Source organism: Scardinius erythrophthalmus (assembly GCF_964197995.2).
Source record: "Scardinius erythrophthalmus genome assembly, chromosome: 1".
Classification (NCBI taxonomy): Eukaryota; Metazoa; Chordata; class Actinopteri; order Cypriniformes; family Leuciscidae; genus Scardinius; species Scardinius erythrophthalmus.
The window spans coordinates 35,760,115-35,783,998 of record NC_138221.1 but is presented as its reverse complement, the minus strand read 5'-3'; the positions used below and the strand labels follow the sequence as shown (position 1 = coordinate 35,783,998).

The following is a 23,884-nucleotide window of genomic DNA, read 5'->3' as shown; positions in this document are numbered from 1 at the left end:
GCTTGTTTCTCTGGCGCATGTAAACTGACTTCACTGTAAACGGTTACCGTTAACATTTTCATTATGCATTTTTTATCCAAAGCAACTTGCATCAGGGCTGCCAACATTTGAGTTTAGCTTGGAGTGAGATTTTTTTTTTCGGGGGTGGGGGGGGGGGATGTCAAAACAAATATTGCATCACAATAAGTGTTATTGTGATTGTCAAAACATTTGGTAACTAAATAGAATTTTATGAAGTTTAGTGACAACATGTTACAATGACTGGTAGGATACAGTTTTTATGATTGCTTGACAAAAATGTCAAGGTTTCAATTCCATTCTTGTGGTTTGATTCTGATTTGGATTCAATATTGACTAATTTGGATACATGTTTATTTTAAATTTTATTTAAAAAAAATAATCTCACCTAATGCTGTAAACATATGCGGGGGAACTTGGGATGTCTGCGTTATGTGACATAATTGTTCTCCTGCTGTTATATATTGACCTCTTTCAGTGGTTAGAAAAACACTAATTGGTCGATATTATGTATACTTTCGGTAAGTTGTACTGCATCTTTAAATAAAAAAGTAACAGATGATCGGTTCACGTGCACTTGAACTGAGGCGCTCAGCGATCTGTCACGTCACATTTACAAGCGCCAAACGTATTTTTGTCTAAATCTAAGAGCTGAGAATTAGTTTAATATTAAAAGTACCTCTTTGCTCTGCAATTTTTCTGTGCGTGAGAAAATGGATGTGTGGCGTGAGAGCGTGTGAAAAGGGTCAATTGCGTGAGTCTCACGCTCAATGCGTGAGAGTTGACAGCCCTGACTTGCATTGCATTTAAGCTTTACATTTTTATCAATGCAGTCACTGCCTGGGAATCGAACCCATGACCTTGGGATTGCTAATGCCATGCTCTACTATTTGAGCTACAGAATCTACAGAAGCTACAGGATCAATCTCCCTCCATAGGGAGAGTCAAGTTGTTTACACTGAGTTCTCAGTCATGCACATCTTGACTTCCTTTTCTAGGTGGAGTGAACACAAAGAAGCCACAGCAGTGAACCGGCCGTTGAGTTTACTGGCCGACAGTGGTACAGTGATGTCCCCATTTGGCCCGAGTTTCCACTTCAAAACTAAAAACATAATTCTGTTTGAGGTTTCAAAATTGTGCTGGACTAAGATGGATTCTCAATATGTCACTGAGAGGGGCTTACCGCTGATCCTTAGCGAGAAAACAGCCGAAAGTCTTTAAACTCAGCTGAATAAGATTGAAAGCAGGGAATGTGAGCAGGCAGGAAAGCCAGCCAAGGCTTAGTCAAGTCATCAAGGCTTGTAAGTCTGGAAGAGTTAAGACATTCATCAGCCTGTTGTTTTTAATTTGCACAAGATAACAAGATCACAGTGCTCACCGAGTCACTTAATCTGCTTTCCCTGCTTTCCATAGAAATTGTGAACTCAACAAGCATATAGTTATCAAGTCCACATATTTAGGATTACAGCTGTAATGATTTCATCATAGAAATGGATGTTGAAGATGATGCTGGTGAATATTTCTCTCATGAGGGGGCACCAGTGGCCAGTCAGTCTTGGATAATATTGGTGTATCCCTGTCATTTTTAATAAACCGAGTGAAATTGAAGTTTTTTGCCACAGCATTTAAAACAACAACAACAACAACAACAACAGTTTAAATTTCACATTGCAAATACAAAGACACCACAAAGTATGCTGCATTTAAAATTCAGACATGACACTCCTGAGAGTGTGATAAAGATCAAATGTAAACAGAACTTCAAATGTGCTGGAGCAACACGGCCAAATGTTTGTCTTGTTGTGCTTTAAAGAATATGAATGCTCTGTTTGCGGAGGTTGTGTTTGAGGCTGGAGTACAGGCTCTCGTAAGCTTGTTTTCCATATCTCTTCATGGCCTCTTCTGTGGAGTGGCACACATCCATAAATATCTGTCATCCTATTGTTTAGCCATTAATCAGTGTACAAGCAGATTAGCGTTTCCACAGCAACTGCATTGATTAGATGCAAGCCACCCTTCCCTTCCCTTGCCCTCTTCTTCACATGCTGGTTTGCAGTCGGACGATGTAGAACGGCTCTGCTTTCACCTACAGAAAACTTCTAATGGAAAGGTTCTCGAAGTTTGAACCTGTTGTAGTTCTGTTTCATTTAATGACAGGATATTCCTTTGTGTTTCAGAGGCACCATGACCTAGTGATCTTCATCAGGAGCACTGCAGCACAAAGCGTCCTTCTCCTTCGAAAGGTAAATCTACTCTTCTCAGAGAGATTAGAATTAAAGTTACTGTGGTAGAGTTGTCATTGTATACGAGCAAGTAATTGTAAAACAGTTTGTTACTTTGTGTAATGCTTTTTCCGTTGTCCATTTTGATGACAGTCTTATTTTAAGGGAAGTAAAATTACCAATGCACATATTCACAGTGATTTATTTTGATAATTATCATTGTGATTTTTTAATTTTAACTGGCAGATGGGATTAAAAATGAATAGGTCAGGCATGAAACTCTAATGAACGCCGATTGGTTCTTTCAATGCCGTGACACCACACCAGCCAATCAGAAGTACTTCCAAATCCACATAGCCATATACATCTTACCCTAGCCTCCCTCCTCCTCCCCAGCTCCACCTGTAGAGATCCGCTACGGGGGTTCCACCATTTCTTTCCTATGTTTGTTATTTTTACTAAGCTGAACAAATATTGTATCTGCTCAGCAGCAGTGTAGCAGATCTCGTCCGCCAAAATCAAGCCTATGTATGTTTTGTGCCCCATGCTAATTAATGCTGGTTGAAATGTATTCTCTCCGAGAGTTGTCATGACTGAAATACAATTGTGAATTAATTTGGGATTTTTATTATTTTATCATTGCATGATTGTTTCATAAGGCTTTGTACTCCATCCATCCCTCCATCCGTCCATCCATTTATCCATCCATCTATCCATCCATCCATCTATCTATCCATCCATCCATCCCTCCCTCCGTTCAAGGCATCCATCCCTCCGTCTGTCCCTGAGACCATCCATTCATTCATCCATCCATCCATCCTTCTGTCCATTCATCCATCCCTCCTTTCAAGGCATCCATCCATTCATTCATCCATCCATCCCTCCATCCAAATTCATCCGTCCTTCCATTCATCCATACATACATCCATCCATCCATCCATCCATCTTTATATCCATCCCTCCGTCCATTCCTCCATACAACCTTTCCTTCCATCCATCCATACATCCATACATCCTTCTGTCCATCCATTCATCCATCCATCCGTCCATCCCTCCATACATCCCTCCATCATCCATTCATCCCTCAGTCTGTCCCTCTATACATCCCTCCTTCCATACATCCCTCCAATTTAAGGCATCCATCCCTCCGTCTGTCCCTGAGTTCATCCCTCCATCCATTCATCCATCCCTCTATCCATTCATCCATCCAACCCTCAGTCTGTCAATCACTTCATCCATCCCTCCATCCATTTCTCTGTCCGTCCATCCATCCATCCAGAAATTTTATTAACTGTTTTAAAAGCACAGCTGTCTCATCATTGTAACATATGAGGACTACAGTGCCATCTGCTGATGGATAAAAACTATAAAAACAAGGTTTTATGGTAGGGTAGGCCTACTAAACAAAAGTGTTAACAATGACCAGATTTTAATTGGCAATTAAATGACAAGATTTTAATTGACATCATTCTTGTGTCATAAGAATATTATTGAAAGACTGTTCTAGATAACTGTACAGTGGGCGGAGACTGTTTTGAACACTTGTGCCAAGTCAATGTCAGCCTATATTCCCTATTTGTGACAGTTGTGGCACGCATGGCTTCAGAACAAAAGCATGTACCCGTAGGGATGCGACTGTGCTTGTTCTCACCATCAGCCCTGCTGAACTGAAACCTCCAGAGAAAAGAGCACCACCATGAGAAGGTGGTGGGTGTTTTTTTGGGACATCAGTTAAGCAAGATTCCTCTCTCACAACAAAGCAACCATGTGAGCCCTCTCTCATGTGGTTGATTTAAAAGCTTGATTTTTTTATATTTTTTATTTGTCATCAATTGCTCACAGGCAATCCTTCAAAAAAAATCCAATCCAAACAAAAAAATGTTTGTGAAGTTCTCCAGACACAGACTCCGGGTAGAATAAGCAGATGCTGCGGTTTTGCCAAACTCCACTTTGTCTTCAGCTCTGCATGGAGCAATGGATCATCCAAGAGCAGGATTTGTCTTTGACAGGAGCATTTGTATAGGTTGATACCTATAGCTCTTCATCCCATTGGTCAGTCTGTCAACTCTAAAGCTGCCTCTGTAGTTTGTTTACCCTTTTAGAAAGAGAACCAGCTTTCTATTAAAGCTCCAATATGTGGGAATTTTGTAATAAAATTTCCGAAAATAACTTGCACAGTGTGATATATTTCCTCCAGTTGTGTACTTACAATATCTCAAAAGTCTCCAAAGATTTTTTATTTCAGAGAAATTCCGATTTTAAATAACTGTCCGTCCCGGAAAAGAAATGTTGCGCCTCAGTGACGCAATGTCCGCTCTATCCTTTTTTTCCGGTGTGGACCATGTGATAGGATATTCCACCACACCAGATTTTTTTTTTTTTTTTACAACAACTTTATTGAGGTTTTTTTTCTTATCACAATAAACAATAAAGACGTCTGACAAAGAATAAAAAAAGAATAAAATAAAAAATATGACCCACCACACCGGAATATCGCATGGTCAAATCCGGAAGTGGTGGGTAAAGCGTTATAGCCATAGACTGTGTGGTTATAGCTGTTATGGATCACAAACTCTTTGGCGAGTATGGAAGTGCCAACAAAACGAAAGCGTCCATATTCTGATACACGCAGACTGTGTGACAAACGGAGGAATAAAACCCGGATAAATATCGGCCAGGCGTTTTCGAGATGGAGAGAGCTGCGCGACAATCTTGGACTTGACAGAGACTCTCTCGCGAGTGTATTGAGACAGGTAAGACATGCAACTGTCAATAATAGCACTTATAAACAAAGTTATATTGCTCTTTGTACTTTGGTAAGGCTTTTTATCACGTGTGGTGACCGAGATTATGGCAGTACAATTAAATACAATCGGATATGATGTTAAAAATATATATTTAGTCATTACTTGCAAATGTTCGTTCAAATTTACTTTTAGATATTGGTTTGAACACGTTAAACAACACGGCATTAACCATAAAAACTTAAAACTGCACAACATTAACCAAACAAATCATTTGACAAAAAGCTGTATGTTGTAACAGGATAATATAGCATAACATTTCACGTTCCTTGCAGTTCATTAATTATGATGACATAAAATAATACGATCAGACATACAGGTAATACAAAAACGAATAAATTACCTCGTCCGTGATCATGATTCATTAATTCCATGTAGATGTATCGCTAGATGGTGAAAACGCATTAAAAACGACATCTCCCATCGTCACCTCCTTCATAGCGTCATCAAGCTTCGCCTTTGTTATTGTTGGAAACTGTGCCCTCTTGTGGTCAAATACCAAAGTCACATACTGGAGCTTTAATAGACGTGTTCTTCAGAATATAGATTTTTTTTTTTTTTTTTTTTAGGTTTACATAGTTAATATAATATAAATGGGTCATTTCAGACAGAGGATCAGAGTGGGTTGAAACAATTATTTTTAACCCTCATTCTGACCTTTTGTCTGAAATGTCCCATTGGGGCAGCTCCTTTATGGCTGGTCAGTAAACGCCCTCTGTTATGATTGGCTAACATTGTGTTTTGAAAACATTATCCACATAAAACCATAATTTATAGACAAAGGAAAACATTTACTTACAGTTTGTGATGCAGCTGTCAGATCCAATACAGTTGGCTGCTTCATCTTTCAACAAAAGTTTCTTTGTGAATTCTTCATTACACTGTGCCTCGTTTATAAAACAAAATGCTCCGAACAAACATAATCCACTGACGAGATCCAGGACGCCATTAGAATAAACCATCCGCTTGTTTTCAGTGCTGGGATCCTTCTGACAGAGAAACAGACGAGCTGTTTAAACTGAACGTCCCTTTACGGTTCTATTCACTCTTCCATTTGGCCTGTTGTCGAAACACTCAAGTGCGTGGAGTGTCAGAGACTGAACACCTATCTGTATACTGTATTCAGTGTGAATTCAATTTGATTTGACGCAACACGACGCTCACATCCAGTGTAGACAAATATACTATTCGTCGATGTCTTGCTCTGGAGACAGTCAATGCATATGCATATGTTTTTGCCCGTGTGATGTCACAAATCCCACAATATACAAATGAGCTTGGTAAAATAAATGCTTTGTTTACAATGAGGAGGATGTTTTTAAACCATGAAACTTGCAGGATGTTAACTGATAAAAAAGGCCTCTTATATGCCAAAAGATCAAGGTAGATTTGATTTTTCAGCCATTACCCCTTCAAATCATTTGACATTATGCTCAAAAATTCAAAAATCTGTACCTAAAATGTATGACTTTTTTATTGTACTTAAAATGTCCAGTCAAGTGCCATGTGGAACCAAATGATGATAGAGCTTTACTCAGAATTAACTTTTATTTTATTGGTGTCAGTGTGTTAGCTGGACAGCTGTAACTATTTGTATTGTTGACTGGGGATTTGTTGAAACAATGTGCTTAAGAAATATCTGTTCAGTGTCCCAGTAAAAAGAACTAGAGCTAATGAAGTTTCTGTAAAGCAATGTTTTTGTACAGTAGTTTAAAAAAAAATATAGACTGTGAAATTGCAAGTCAATATACATTTTTAGCATTATCAGCATTTAACTAGAGTAAGTGACTAGTATGCCTCACTAGTCTCTATCCCTCTTTGCATAACTACATATATACAGGTATTCGTGATATGTTGATCATAAATTTGCAATGTGACATGTTTTGGAATCTTGCGTGTCTTGTACTTTATGGAGCCCTATAGTCTTTCTTTGTAAATCTCCACGTCTGAAGTGTGAAATATGGTAACATATATTTTCCAGTGCGGTACATTGCAAAATTACACCAAGCAGATATTACATACATCTTTGTCTAAAGTGGCCTTTCTATGTTCCAAGATGTAAAGCATCTGTAAGAATAACACATTAAACAGCTGGGCCAGATGTGTTGCCCGCATATACTCCCGTATAACTTGTCTCGGATTGGAGCCACATCAAGACTTATGCAACTTGCACTTTTTAACATCAGCCATAAGGATTTAAGAGCTTGTTTTAAAGGTTAACTGGGAGGACAATCATACTTATTTGTTTAAATACATGGTAGTGGACAGTCCAAGGTTAGGCAGATTTTGCTCAAGCTATTTAAAAGAAGCTTAAGTTTAGAGAAGTGTTTATTAAGTTTACCATCACCAGTTTACAACAAAATCCATTCTGGATCTAAGCAATGTGACATAAATGGATACACTAACCTTTGAGCTGCATTTCTGGCTCAGTTAAAGTGTATTAACAATCAATCACATACAAGTAAATTAGTTTTGCCACCACACCCCAACAACAACAACTTTAAACTCCATTAGGGCTTTCTAATGTTTACAAGGGCTGCAAAACACTTTTGTTTTTCTGGCAGGCTGCAGTCCAAGATTCCCGCCAGTCGTCCATACCGCTGTGGTAGTTTCCAGGGAGAGACCCTTGCCTCTTCCCCCAAAGAGATATGGAACCCCATGAGAGTCTGGGAGTGGAGGGCGACTCAGGCAATACGGGGGTGCTGGTGCCTAGCCCACGGAGCGAAGCGGTGACCCATGACCTGGAGGAACTGTCTCTCCAGTACACTCAGAGCCTTCCACCCATCAAAGAGCGCAAGAACGGTGAGTAAGCTCATTTGGTCAGGCCCTTAGGCCATAACTCTGCTCTCAAGCTCCTATTTCCTCCTCATCCATTAAACTACCGCCCCGATTTGACACTGAGAAAATAAGGCCTGCCAGAAGGTTGAGAAATTTGTTTGCGGTAAGACATGGGGAATTACACAGGAATTGTATGTGAATGCCAACATGTAATCATGTCTTAAGTGCTCCCTTTAACTCTTTTCCAAAGTGTTCTTGGCTCATGTTAGGGTGGACGACTGGTAAACTAATGTGATAGATTTTGGTGTCAAATATGATTGCCGAAAGTCTCCGATATGGAAGGTTCTTAGGCCTGCAGTCATGTTGTGGTTTTTGTTTGGCTGTAATTCAAAGAAACAATTGATCATTCAAAAATGGATATTATGTTCCAAAGCTGTATGACTTTCTTCTGTGGAAAAACAAAAGGTTAAGTGTAATTCCGGACTATGATGACAAGCAAATAATTACTTTCATATTGTGGCTGATTGGATGTTCTGATGCACCGAAATTTCGGCAGCTGAAAATTTTTGAAAAGATTTACTGCAATAGTTTTGTAAGGCTGAAAAGATGACATTTAAGTAGCCCTTCCGATGACCGTTTCACTGTGTCGTCATCTATTTCGTGCACACAATGTGGATAAGCTACAACAGGCAAACATGTCATCAGTGTGGACGCACAAAAATGAAGCTAGACTAGCAGTATGTAAAATTTGTTCAGCCGAAATATCAAGAGGTGGCTTGTTGTTGAAGAACTTAACTATGACTGGTTTAATTCAACACCCTGAACACCATAAAGAGTTTTAAGTTCTCAAATTTTGTTGAGTCAAATCTTTTCAGTGACTCAGTTCACAAAACTAAATGATTTGTTTCTAAATCAGACTGATCCAATCCTGTCTTAATTATTGTTGCATGGAAAATAGCGACCAGAATATTTTCAAAATATCTATTTTAGTGCTTCAAGTAAGAAAGAAAGTTATATGAGTTTTGGTTAGGAAATGATGACAGCGTTTTCTTTTTGAGTCAACTGTCCCTTAAACTTGGCAGTTCTAAAAAAAATCTGGTCACTGCTGTTCACTCAAATCATATTGTCCTTCTGTCTGGCTCTCACAAACCTGGCCAAAGTTTCATTCTAGAAATGTTTTACTGGTATATGAAACCTAATAAGAAGGCACTAGGGCTGATCCAATGGGCAGGCAGGCAGTGAACCTTGTTGAAATTGACTCTGTCCGACCACAGAAAGAGTTCATGTCCCACTCCCTACGGACATCCTTGCCCTTGAGAATGCCAGTGTGTCCTGCTTGTTAATGTGAGCTGCTTGTTAATTTACTGCACAAGGGAAGAGAAACAAAGACCCCACCAGGCATGTGTGTATTTCTGATCCCACTACATGATGACTTTCTTCATTACATTCTGTGTAAATCCACAGTTTCCTAGACCTTCTGCACTGAAATAGACTTGAAACTGTGATTCACCCAGACACTTCAACATGACCTTGAAATTCTTGCTACTTGCAAAATATTTAGCAATATTTTGCAGAAATGCAAACACCATTGCAAATTCAGTTAGTGTTTCCATTTCCTTGTTTTGCCTGAAAGTTCTCATGCCAAGAATCTCTTGGATTTTTTATATTATTATTATTATTATTATTTAAAATAATTAGATCTCAAACTTTTGATTATGATATTTTCCTAAAATGATGATATTTTCCAAAAATATAAAGTCAGCTATATATTTTCATGTATAGAGACATATTTCTTGGAAAATATTTAGTTTTTTCTCTGCTCGTCATCTGAGCACTTTTAGATCTATAAAACTGAGAAGAAATCTGAACTATGGCTGTCAATAGAGTAAAATAACTGTTTAATATAGTGATTTGTGACCATCTTTAGACAGCTGAATGAAACTTCAAATTCGGTCATGTTTACTTCTTTATTGTATTTGGTTATATATATTTAATTGTATTGTCTTGTGTGTCCTGAATTTTTGGTTTTGGTTACGACTAAGATGTTTTTTAGCACATCACTAGATAGAAACTAGATGCACAAGGCAAAGATGTATGCAAATCTTCAAGAGAGGATGCATACGTGTCATGAAAAAAAACATAAAAATCGACCACAGTTCTGAATATGGGGGCGATCCACCCTCAATGCTTGTGGTTGATTAATATACTTAATGAGAACATAATGTGCAACAGACCACCTCATAACATTCAGCACAAAATGATAAACTTAAAAGAGACTCACAATAAATCCTAATACAAGGCATCATTTCTGCTTTTTATCAGCTTGGAGATACTAAGTTATGAGTTTGAGTGAATTTCCTTTATCAGAAGAACTGCAGCAATAAATACTTTTTAAGGGAACACTCTTGTTTTTTCTCATAATTGATTCCTGCTCACTGCCGCCTTAAGATATTATGAGCTCATAGAGAGTTTGTTACACTGAACTAAATCAACAAGATCTGTTCCTGCTCAGGCTGGAGGACAGACCGTACCCATCCTTCCTCTTTTCAACCCACCCTTCTAAAAACTAAGCGTCACCACTGTTCACAAATTCCCCTACTGACACTTATGTCAATGTTCCCACAAGCTATCGTATGACCTACACATTATAATAACATTAACATATGAGTCTTTAACATAAAAAATTGACAGTTCACACTAATCTTCGGTTGGATCCAAATGTCCTATGAGTTCACACACACACATAAAATGTACAATATTTTTTAGGTAGACCTTAGAGTTAGTGCCACAATGTCATTCAACAGACTTCCAGATTAGTCAAAAAATCATAGTTTGTGCCCATCAAACACTATGCAATTTTCTGTAAAAATCTCAACTCTGACTGTAGACTAACATCGGCAAACATCGGTTTGTGTTTTTCAGATTGTTGTTTCTCTTAAATTTAAGGCTTTTTTAAGACCAATTAATCATTAAGGGAACTAGTTTTGCACATCCCTAGTGGGTTCCCTCTCCACCGGACCCAATGAGTAGACTAAACCATACAGCACCTTAGTGGGCCCGCGACAACGCTCCCTATTGGCTTCCCCCGGGACGTTCCTGTTTTCCATTGTGTTTAATCACTTTGGCTGATTCAGATAGGCTTTGTTTAAATATTTTCTTTCCCTCTCTGCAAAATTAATCTCCAGCAGCTATGAAAGAAACATCCCTCGATGTAGATAAGAAATGTAATGGCATTTTTTTCTGGGAACCCCCTTGAGACACAATAGTGCTTCATTAGAATGGCGGATTGCTGAAATACAAATGAGAAACAGTCAAATGTTGAATCTCATCTGTAAACATGTCGACACTAAGTGACAAAAAGAAACAGAGACACCCCTGGGGTGCTGCTTGATTGTTTTTGCCATTTTTGTTCCATGACAACATGTTTTCAATGGGGAAAAAAGGTACACATTTTATTTTCTCACTGCTAAAACTGAAGTAGCATAAAAGAAGTATGGGAAGTTGTGGTTTTGCATGAGAATTTTTCCATTAAGTTCCTCTTTATTGTCTGTATTGTCTAAGTTTGCATTTGAACTATTGTTTATCCAGTGATCAGTGCTGTTGAGGGTTAACAGCTACAGCTCTTTAGTCCCGCCTCTCCTCTCAGTCACTGACGGAGCCTGGAGCTGAACCGCACTCGCTGAGAACTACACACCCACAAAAACTCACTCAGGCAGTCTAGAGACAGAGCCGGTGAAGGAACTTGTCGGAACGGTCTGGAATCAAACATTACGCTGGGGAATTTCTTGCTAGATCTCGCCATTTTGCCTCGCTCCTCATTTCCCACAGCAATCCATGGGACTCCAGACACGGAAACTGTCCGATCCATCTCTCAGCTCCATGGCCTGCCTTGAAGTGGAGACCTTGAATGTCTGCAGGGGTAAATGCAAATATTTAGAATAAAAAAATGTAAAAAATTCCAACGTGGATTAATGAGAGCATGAATTAAAATGGGGAAAGTTGATGCTAAACATGAGTGAAGGACACTGGGAAACCAGAGTTTAGCACACGGCAGCTGGTAATTATTACCGAAACACATGTTCTGAATTGGATACAAATGTTATTGTACAAATAATTGACCAAAGTTTTAGTGTTAGGTTGAACATGAGAGTAATGATGTGGCTTGTTGTTGTTGTTGTTGTTTAGGCTGTCTGATGTTGGTTGTATTATATTTTTGTATTAACAGGTTTTCATTCAAACTGGTACCCAAACATTACCTCACCATTCAGTTAATCATTTAGCTGGCTTATCGTTCCTCTTCTGAAAATGTATCTGCTTTTAGTGCCTTATGGGAGTAACACCTCTTTACAGGTTTTTAACAATAAGACTTTCATGTGCATGAGGATATCTTTGCAGCCTTCACTGTTATTAATATACGGCTTCAGTTGTGAGAGTTTCAAGTGAGTTATCGGTTGTTGGGAATGGTGCCCATCGATGAACCGTAAACCAAATGGTATATTCATTTATCAGATCTCAAACCTTAGCCAACATGCAGTCTCTGCTGTCCTCCAAAGCTCTGCAAGCACGCATGAAGATACAGTCATCTGTCGAGCAGCTGAAATATTCTTTCTAACAGTAATGTCAACACAGCCCAGGTCAATGTCAGAGTGTTTCTTAAACAACTTCAGTTTAGTCAACATTAACGGGCTCGTTAGCCATAACACAGCCCGTTCATTTAATTTACGATGGTAGCGTCTGGTAATGTTAAGGTGCGGTCGCGTTAGCGAAGTTTTGCTGGCAAAAAAGGTCCATTGACTATTGTCAGTGTTGTGGAAATTTATGAAGCACAACTCACACAGATGTCAGTTTTAAGGCCCTGATAATATACTCACAGTAAGGTTCTTTTTTTGTTCTTTGCTTAGGGGTTAAAAGAAGTTTGCGCTTTAGATAAATATGCAAACATGCTTTCCTCTCAATAACAATATAAGCACGCAACAAAAATTACAGTGGTGAGAAAACAGCAGTTAAGAAAGCATCTGATCTTAGTGATCTAGATTTGTTTGCACCCGCTCTGCAATTCAGCTCTTCAGTCAAGCCACATTTATTAATATAGCACGTTATACAACATATTGCTTTAAAGCAAGCAATTTTACAGTATTAAACATGAAAAAATAGTGTCAGTGTCGCTTTCAGTTAGAATTACAACTCCAGTTTCTACTATAAAACTGCTCACCAGGGTGTTCATTTCCTTACTCAAGTCTGACCTCGGTGGACTGAACAGAAGAAATGAACCGGAGAACATTTCTAGCTGTTCAAGCTATTAAACTGAAAAAAAAAATAAAAACATACTTGGTTTGGGCCTGATTTTGTTTGAAATGTTGTCACACCAGTTCGTTTTTTGTTTTCACTTGAAGGATATGAGGGCCTTTAAACATAGCAGCTTTCTGTTGGTCTGTTGTGGAATTTTTGCGTGTACAAAATCTGTGTGGGAAAATCTTTCACCGTCAGGCAAAATTCCTGATCGTGTGGATTCGTATTGAAATGACCTGATTTCGTCTGCTAAAATTCGACAAACAATGGTAAATGTGACCGCAACTTTAAGCTCGAATTTGGATTTAGATTGAATCTTGAGGACTGGGTTTTAGGGGGAGTGAGATTTACAGGCATCTAAGCTGTCTTTTGTTTATTGTATAGATTGAGAGTGAAGCCTGGAGCCACATAAAGGTCAGTCAGGGTTCAGCAGAGAACATGAGGAATGACATCAGCTCAACAAACACTGGGATGACTGCAGGCATGTCATGTACCGTCATACTGATGTGAAGATTATTACGATATTACTAAGTTTCATCCGCCACATTGTTTTGTAAAAGCCACTTGGTGGTGGCATGGATCTTGATTTGTAATGCATAACCACTTTAATATTGAAACCCACAGGAGTTCCTGGCGCACATAAATAATATAAAAAACATGGTTCTGAACATAGTGTTCCAAGCTTTTAGGGGGGTTTTAGGAGGGGCACTTGGTCCCCTCCTTTAGTCTGTCCACTCTTTGTTCTTGTCATACATGGTTCCATTAAGAACCTTTCAAATCCATGGAACTTTTCAAATGCACAAATGGTTCTTTAGATCATTTAAAAGTTATTCAAACTAAGAAAAAAAAGGTTCTATTCAGAACTGCTCACTGAAACGGCTTTTCAATGGGACACAAATGGTTCTGAATCCCCGGTCGGCATTGATGCAAAAACTCTGTTTTTGGAACCTTTATTTTTAAGAGTGTTTGATGCAGAATGTATGTGTTTTACGTACTCCCCCCATGCCATTTCCAAAATCTTCAGTTTCCCAGGCCTTGTTCTCACAACGGCTGGGTTTATTTTAGCAGGGGTGAGTCAGACAGAGAGAGTGGTCGCTCTCCCGGGACTTAAGCATAACTGGGTGTGCTAGGCCTCTTTCTGCAGCCAATCAGATTGGCTCTGTGCTCCCAGTGCTGGCGATGGGTGGAAGCAGGGGTTTGTTGGGCATTTTCCACCTTCCACCATCCCATTTGTCACTATCAACTGCCACCCTCCTCTTCGAATGTTTTTTGCAGAGGAGTGGTGTTATTCTCTTGAACCAACATGTCCACGCTTGTGTGTTTTCGAAATGTATAAACCGAGCTGTCTTGTGGGATGGTGAAATGGCATTCAGCCCTAGCCAGGGTGTAGTAGGCTGTGCATAACGCCCTGCATTTCACCCTTTCATTCAGGCATTCACTGTCTTTTTGATGTTCTTGGTTGTTATCTCAATGTGCATCAGTGCTTCCTCATACAAAGCATAACACCTTGCATCTCACTTTTTATGGGCAGCAACTCCAAAGCCAAGTCTTAAGCTGACATCACCTTGAGAAGTTGATAGGAGCATTGCACTGTTTATTATTTTGTGCTTTGGACGCTGTTCTGTTGTTGATCTCTCTTATAAACAGCATTCTGTTGTTTGCTTTTGAGGTCTGTACTGTTGAGATTTTGTACAGCTTGAAACTTTTATTACATTTAATTAAGTACGACTCTTTGGTTGAACTTCAACCCCAAAACATTTCGGATGAAAGGGAAAATGTCACAAATTATTTGTTTGTAATAAATCATTGTAACAAAAATAATAAAACACTAAAATTGAGCAATACTACCACTATTAACTATAATCAAATTATGATGCTTGGTAATGCAATGCTTTGATATTAAATAACATTTAAAGATAAATAGCAAGTGTTTCTACCAATAACAAATATAGGATGTTATATTGAAATACTATTATAATGTTTATTAATATTTTGATAATATTTAGTTTTTTATTTTAGTTTTCTGTCATTTTGTTGTGATTTTTATTCATTTGTTTTTTTAATATTTATATATAGTTTTAATTTTTTTTTCAGTTTTAGTTATTTTAGTACATTAAGTTAAACTGACTGAAATGTTCTAAAAAGAAACTTATTTTATTTCAGAAACTATCTGAAATTAAATGTTTTTTTTTTGTTTTTTTAAATGTTTTTTTATGGTTTTAGTTTCATTTATCTACAACAACCATGTTTCATATTAAATAATTAAAAAAAATAATAATTTTTAGGCACAAAAGGCATTGTTTCTTAAAAATTGCTGAACACTTTATGAAGTCTCTGACAATGAGTGCTTTTGTGTCATGCTTGCTTAGGTCAAGACCTGTTTTGGACTGTATCTAGTGCATTTCAGAGAGTATTATAAGTGCAAGCTCACTAAAGTGCAATTTTTTCACTGAGTTCTGTTTCTGCTTCCTCCACAGTGCTACAGTTAAGACTACAGCAGAGGCGCACACGCGAGCAGCTCATAGACCAGGGCATCATGCCACGTGAGTCTGCATGCTTCATGGAAAAATAACAGTTAAATGTCAGCCATTAATGTTTAGACAAATTAAGCCTAGACTTTCATGAAGTACTCCGTTGAGACCAAATCTATTTGTTAGACAAATGTTCTAATTTCTTGCTATTTTAACTCTTAATCCAGCGTCATTGACAAAGTGCCACTCACATTATTACCTAAGCTTTGCACACATACTGTACTTATTCTTCATGAAGTGGAACACATTCACCTCCAGCCACAGTTTGTTTGTGGATTACTCATTTGGCGGCAGGAGGATGGAGTAAGTTAAGCATGTCGGTAAGGAGAGCAGTTCTAATAAAAGAAAGCGTCTGTTGAGGATACAAACTGATAAGGAAGCAGAGATAGAACAATGGTGTGACTGATGTCTGTCTGGAACAGCGGGAGCTGTCCTGTTCTCTCAATGCTTGCCGTCTGTATAGGGCCCCTAACGTCATGGTCCAAGCTCCAAGAGTAACAAGAGTGAGTCAGCGGCTGGGCCTGCACTTTTGCTCAGCAAGATCTGTGGTTACCTCCCGGGCTTTATAGTCAATGGTTAATGGCTCAGATTCTCCCACAAAGACCAATTCTTGCATTCTTTAATCATATTCATGTCAGGATTATACCTTTACTGAAAAGGGTTGTTGTTAGTGCAGCAGACCGTTTCAGAGGCCTAGTTTGGTTAGTGACAGTTGTGAGTCATAACGTCTGAATTCTGAGATGTAAATCCGCAAATCGAAGAAAAAATAGTCTGTTGCAGAAACAAGCTTCCATATAAGTACTATATAATAAGATATTAAATGATGTCATGTCACTTGTCTTGTTTTTAAATGAAGATTATTTTCCTTGCAGCGCTGAAGACACCTGCAGTTTTTCATGAGCAGGTCAGAAGTTTGGAGAGGGCAAGGGTAAGACTTCACTGCTCGGAAATATTCTTACACTTTTCACTCATTAGTGAAGTGGCCTTTGCACAGGTTTAATAATATGGATGCTTATGTTAAAATCACAAGAATATCATATTTTCCATCATTGAGTGCTATAGTGAAAAACTGGCCTCAAGTCTTTGGACAGTTAAGCCACACTTAAAAAATGCCACTTGGTTTTATATTTTGTAATATAATGCATTGACATTCAGATATTTTGAACAATTAAATTCACAAATTTTGTGTACATAATATATTATGAAAATTCATTATATAATATAATTTGACTTGGCCATCTGCCACCCTTTTTTCTGTATGTAAATATTTGTCAGCTACTAGTTTACTATGAGAACAGTAACATGCTGAGATGTATGTTCTCCAGTTTTTTTATTAATAATTTACTAAATTCACATTCATTGCATTTTCTTCAAATACAGACTGAGAATTTCCTGAAACATAAAATCCGTAGCAGACCTGAACGTGCTGAGCTTGTCCGCATGCACATTTTACAAGGTAAGCACCTGACCAAACAGAAGTGATTTTGCTCTCAAGAGCATTTTCAGTGTCAAAAGTTACACTTTTTGAAGCACTTTTGTTTCACTTCCTGGATACTTCATTCGTGATGTAGCTTTAGTATGTTCTGAAGCTGTTTATGTATTTCAGAAACCCATGCAGAGCCTTCTTTGCAAGCCACTCAGATGAAGCTGAAGAGGGCACGTCTAGCGGATGACCTCAATGAGAAGATTGCACAGCGGCCGGGGCCAATGGAACTGGTGGTGAAGAACATCCTGCCAGTTGACATTGGTAAAAACAATAAAATAATGTATTTACTTGCTTCATCATTTTTTTGTGGTTGAAAACCAAAGAGTGCATTTTCATTTGTGTAATTGCTCTTCTCCGTGCATTGCTGTCCCGGCGAAGCTTTAATTCACGCTCTAACTGCATTATAAAGGTGCGTTCATGTCCTCTTGGGAAGTTCGTGGGAAGTCGTGGTGCGTTCAAGTCAATTTTGTCGGAGCAAGTGTACCTTCTCTTTATTAACAACAGAAAAATACAGCAAGGTTTTTAAACTCTTCTTCCAGAAAATGATGAACAAAAATGTGTATCAGGTTTGTTTTGCTTTTTTACATTTGAATTAATTTATGAAGCCACTGTAAACTTTATTGTTACATATTATATTGTTATATTACAATGCTATTATATTTTCTGCAGGGAATTAGCTTATTTGGTAACACTTTTTTACAGCGTCATTGTTACATATGTTACATGCAGTAACTTTAGTAATAACTATAAATTATGCTTACAATAATTACATGCAACTAACCCTGAACCAAACCAAACCCTAATGCTAACTATATAGTAAGGACATGTAGTTACTTAATATTGCTCAGTACTTAAATGTATAATTACAGTGTACATTACAACAAAAACACCTTAAAATAAAGTGTAACCACTTTGTGTTAAATAAAATACCTGACAATGTCACTGCTAAATACCTTTAAAATATTGTGGTATTCCACCACGTTTCTCACTGATACGCCCCAAACTCGTAAACATCAGGGCTTAAAGAAAATCCAGAGCTTCCCACTTGTATTACAACTTTCTGGTGGCATTCATGTGCATTCAACTTGTAAATACAATTTTTTCGACATGACTTGAACGCACCATAAATTATATATATATATATATATATATATATATATATATATTTTTTTTTAAATGTAATTAAATATATATAATTTATCAGAGCGGGAATCAAGTAAGTGTTTGCATGTGTTATGACAGCTACAGATAAAGCCAAAATAAGCCTGCAGACAGACTTGTCAAAATATCTTGATGGATGGTGCAGAGAAACGTAAAAGGTGAACTCTGACCAATAAGCAGGACCGGCCAGTCCATTAGGCGACATAGGCGGTCGCCTAGGGCCCCGCCTTGCCAGAGGGGGCCCCTGTATCTAACAAATACTATATTTTATAAATCGTTAATTGAGCATAATATTGAAAATTCACTCAGGTGCGTGCATCTCGACTTTCGCAGTTAGAAAAGCCGGACGCATTGCATGGACCTGACTAATCATGATACAGTTCACAGAGACGGTGAGTATCTAATAAATTACCCAGACCTACAACATATATAAAAAGGATAGCTCTGTGTAGTTCAAACATGACAAATTTCCGAAAAAGATAATAAATACATAACAATAGAACGAATAAAATACAAAAACATAAGAAATATACACAGTAGCTCGTCACATGCTAATTTGCATAATACCGCCCGAGACATAGTGGGAGACCTCGAGTACCGTAATTATCACAGTATTCACACCCACGGATTCCACCACACTTCTCTCCAAAATGCTCACGTTTTAGAAACAAGAGACATTTTTTTTTTGTGGTGCTCTTACCCTTTAGTAATGCTTAATTTCTTAGGCCTATATGAGGCATTTTGCATGACAGAAAATGTGCTGTCAAAAATAAAATACCAAATATTATAATCTCTATGGTAATATCGACTTCACATTTGGATTGCCTCTTGTCTGTCATAACGTCACGAAGTCTCGTCAGAGTCGTAGTCATACAGCAATGCTATTTTTAGTTAATTGAATAAATAATAATATGTTAAACTGTGGTAGAAATGGCATCCAAACGCCATCTTTCTGGAGCTGAAAAAAGGAAGAGGAAAGTGGTTGAGGAATAAAGACAAGCTCAAAGTAAAGGTGTGTTCTTCTGACTTCTATAAATAGTGCGTTATTTATTGCTGTAGGCCTATTATTAGTTTTACTAATAAATGTAACAATGCCCATGATCGCAGTCGCAGACAGACATGGAAAAATTGGGCCACATTCAGCGTGTTAAGAATAGACCCCTTTTGCGCCTACGTCACGGCGCTAGCTGGAGGCAAAACAAACGGAAAACTGGAGGCGGTTAATACAAACCAGCACAGATTCGGCTACATAATAAGGAGCTTAAATTATTATTTTTATTATTAAAAGTCATCTTGTTGTGTTCTTGGGTGCAAGAATCAATGAAAAATGAGTATGCTGTATCTGGAATTTTTATTTCTAGAAAATATTCATATCATTATAATTGCACCGTAGTGTCACTCTTTACATTGTCGTCTTGGCGCTGGCTAGGCAGAACTGCGGATTGAACCACACAAGTCTTTACATGACCATTCAGCACATAGTTATATTATTATAGGCATCTAAATATATTTATATGTCCTCAGTTTCTCTTTACCCTCAGTTTCTCTATCGGGTAGGTGTAGAAGTCAGGCCACTCAACCGGAGGTAGCGTTAACATTAATCCTGTCAGTTCGTCCATTGACTGAGCGTGTACGGTCATCTGGTTCCGTCCGTTAAAATTAACTTTTGCAAATAACAATCGGCATCCTGGACAGTGAGTGACCTTGCACATTAAGACAAAATCGGATTTTCTCCAGTCATTGTTAAAAAACAAGCTAACAAAACTTGCAAACTAACGTTAGTGAAGCGGCCAGAGGGATCTTTCTGCCTCCAGCTAAGCTCCGCCCACACAAATACGTCACCGTGTTTACCAACTGTAAAAGGGTCTATTATCTACCCATGCATTTTGTATAGATTTTAATTCTCTGATGAAGTTATCGTAGTTTTTTTAAATTAAGGTGGACCATCTCAGACCTCAAAATGGCCGTTTTACCCCTTTTAATAGGCTATTTATGCAATTAATTTATATTAACTGTCTCTTTTTCTGCAATTTCTCAACTGAGAATAATGGTCATTAATAATCACTATTATAATTTTGAGCAAAATAATTGTGATTATCAGTTCCATTATTATCATGCAGTCCTAACCCACCCCATCCATTCTCCCTTCCCGCTAAAAACAGGTTTCTCCCTCTTTCCAAATTAATATTTAAACATTTAAAAATAATACAAAACATTTTTATTATTGTGATCATCAGTAAAAAGTTCAAATGTAGTAGCCTACTGCATTTCTAGTCATGCATAATTACTACTGCATTTACAAAAATACCTTTAATTTATGCTTTATTTTATGCTTTATTTTTTATGTGTGCTTTCTGTCTTTTATGTACTAGGCTAGGGCTATGCTAAAAATCTCTTAGTTTCTTAGTGTTTTTTCATATGTACGTTGAATGTTACACTTTTATAAACTTATATATTGAGCAATCTATAGCCTAATTTTTTTAATATATATATATATATATATATATATATATATATATATATATATTATAATTTATGTACAATTTATACATTTTATTTCATTTATTTGAGTTTCATGTAAATATTTTTTTCATTTTTGAATGCTACACTTAATACACATTTACAAACTTAAATATTGAAATTGTCGTATCATGTGCTTTCTCTTCCTTCATAAAATTGTTATGAGAGTTTTTTACTCCAGTGGGGCCAATTTTCATGATCTTGCCTAGGGCCCCACAACCCCACGGGCCGGCACTGCCAATAAGAGGAGGTTTTCCTCACATGTGACATTTTGCTACATTTTGAAATGTTGCCTCGTGAAAGCGAAACCGAACCAAGAAGAAAATGCAACATTGTAACAAAATAAGCACCTGTTTCGGAACATAGCAAACGATCTACATGTCTATAAAAAACCCTTAACTTTTGTCTTTTGTTTTTTGTTGGACACTGCAGTTGCTGAACTGGATGTTTATAACTTCAATGAGGACAGCAGTGAAGCTCTGTCTCCAGAGCAGCCAGCTAGTCATGAGTCTCTGGGCTCTGTATCTTCTCCTATAGAAGCCAGACTACCTGATCCATCCGTTGTATCGCCTCCGATCGGCTCCAAACTCCAGGTCAGCCTCTTAGCAGTCCTTGGATTCACATCCACACCATATTGACTGATAACCAGTTCAGGAATATTCAGTGCTAATATTTACAGTTAGCTTTTGATGAAAAGGTCTGGTAAAGAATTAAAGCATATGAAGTAAATTCCGCTCTCTTGAAGAGCTAAGTTGTCTCTACTTCTGTATTTTCCCTGCAACTTATCCAGACATCAGCCCTGTGATGCTGGTTAGATGTATGTGTTTTTGTCTCTTCTCATGGCCATATGGCTTTTAATCTCTTTTTATCTCAATAGTGTCCACCTACAACCCAGTGCTCAGACTTCCTGAGCAAAACATCAGTAGAAGATGGTCGAGGAATGACTGCCACTCAGCTAGTCACTGCTGCTGCTCCCACAAAGCCAGGACCCACCCTCGTGAAGGTAAACCATATGTCCTAACCACAGTGATGTCATTTCCTGTCAGTGTTTATTTTCTGAGATAATGGTCAGTGACTCACAGTATTACTGACTCATTTCACAATAGCATTTCCAGCTAAATAATGAAATATACCACAAAGACTGTGAACTCAGAAATTAACTGAAAAAAATGATGTTAAAGTGTTTTTGCCTACAGATACAAGAATATTATATACACTACAATTCAAAATTTTGGGGTTGGTACAGTTTTTTTTATATATATTTCCAAGTTTGTGGTAATTTGATTTTTTTTTTATAATACAGTACAAATGGTAATGTTGTGAATATTATTACAATTAAAAAAACTATAATGTGTTATATTAAAGGTGCAATGTGTGATATTTCTGAGGATCTATTGACAGAAATGCAATATAAGATCCATAACTATGTTTTCAGTGGTGTATAAAGACCTTACTTAATGAACCGTTATGTTTTTATTACCTTAGAATGAGTCATTTACAGTATATCTACATAACCGCGGGCACCCCCCTTCTATGAAGGTTGACATATTTTGACGTCATGTTTCTACCGTAGCCGACAGCGAACAAACAGCGCTACAGAGCGCGTTTCGTCACTAACTTGAATGAGAAGCAGCAGAAAAAGACGCAGCAGAATACTCAGGTTGTCCCTGACTCTGCAAACGTGGAGAAAAACATGCTGTCTGAACGACGTAATGTTAGCTATTTTCCCTTACCTAGCTGCTTTGATGCTCTTATCTTATACTAACTAGCATGGAAACAGGCTATGGTAAAGCCAGTGAATAAAAGACTAACACAATGATGAACAAGTAAAAATAACAATCGCAATAACGTGGTTTTACTGAATAATTAAGTAAATATAATTTAATATAAAATATAATATAAAGAAACCTCATTGCTTGACTTGCTACTCTCTGCTGACTCAGACGACGACATCTTACGATCCTACGTCTAGGCCTGTCGCGATAGTCGATAAGTCGATTAATCGCACGATAAAAAAAATGAGCTCGATAATTTTTCCGGCCGCGATAATTCCATTTGCATGCTTGTTTGTTTTCCTCGTCTCTCTCTCTCTCTACCAAAGAGACTGGATGACCACTCTCGCTCGGTTCTTTAGCGTATAGGAGGAATGAACCCTCTTGTTGTCAGTTGCATGGTCTTTGTGTGGGGAGGCGGCGCCGCGGCGCCTGTCAGTCACATGGTCTTTGTATGGGAAAGCGCCGGCGGGAGTGTTTGCGGCTACTGCCGGGAGAGAGAGAAGACGCTAGTTGTGAGTTGCGACAGCGAGCCCTATCGCATGAAAATGCGTATCTATACCACGAATGTTATTTCTCGTGCCATTTATACGCCAAAACTAGTTTTTGCGTGCATATGATACGCTCTTTATGGCATGTAATGCGCACGCACTCCTCACCCCTAATCCTAACCAAGTATTTTCAGTGCGTATCATACACGCAATAAAGTGCGTCTCCGTCTTCCCGACAGTACACAATCACTTGACAAAGCAACAGGAGGACAAAGTAACAGGAGTAACAGTGCAAAATTGTGCCATATGGCTTGTTGAGGCTTTTTTTTTTTTTTGTTTACAAAGGTCCTAACTGTCAGTTTTGCCTGTTATGGAATGTATCACTATTTAAGCCTAATGTCTAAAGCCTAATGTTTAATATTTTTTGAAGTGCAATTTTGTTTACATCCATTTTATTTATTAACAGACATTTATTTTGTTAACAGACACTAAGAGTCCATTGCTTTCATTGTTTTTGGTTGTTTTGTTCATTTTTTTGGATATTTAAAATGTTTTCCGTTTTCAATGTTTAATATTCTTTAGAAATAAAAGTTTATAGATCGTTGAAAAGGTGTACCTGCATTATTATGCCATTATAATTATATTAAATGAAAATGGTCTCAGAACGGCAATATTATCGTTTATCGCGATAATTTCTTGGACAATTTATCGTCCAGCAAAATTTGTTATCGTGACAGGCCTACCTACGTCGACCACCGTAGCTTCTCCTTCGAGTTTGCAATTTGAGGGATAGGCCGTGAGTGACTGACTGT

The 23,884-nt window shown here is 37.9% G+C and overlaps 1 protein-coding gene across 2 annotated transcripts in view; it reads left to right on the top strand.

Annotated features, from left to right (window-relative positions):
* Nucleotides 1-23,884, top strand: part of mrtfbb (myocardin related transcription factor Bb) — a 42,236-nt gene that overhangs the window by 6,664 nt on the left and 11,688 nt on the right. The window contains exons 2-9 of one of the 2 annotated variants that reach the window (XM_081377443.1): nucleotides 2,196-2,261; nucleotides 7,609-7,846; nucleotides 15,589-15,654; nucleotides 16,515-16,570; nucleotides 17,023-17,098; nucleotides 17,249-17,389; nucleotides 21,242-21,402; nucleotides 21,687-21,812. In XM_081377443.1, the coding sequence (XP_081233569.1) occupies nucleotides 7,693-7,846; nucleotides 15,589-15,654; nucleotides 16,515-16,570; nucleotides 17,023-17,098; nucleotides 17,249-17,389; nucleotides 21,242-21,402; nucleotides 21,687-21,812 (780 nt within the window). In that variant the 5' untranslated portion in view covers nucleotides 2,196-2,261; nucleotides 7,609-7,692. Of the gene's footprint in view, nucleotides 1-2,195; nucleotides 2,262-7,608; nucleotides 7,847-11,531; nucleotides 11,742-15,588; nucleotides 15,655-16,514; nucleotides 16,571-17,022; nucleotides 17,099-17,248; nucleotides 17,390-21,241; nucleotides 21,403-21,686; nucleotides 21,813-23,884 lie in introns of those variants that run through there. The other variant, XM_081377444.1, reaches the window with a different exon arrangement.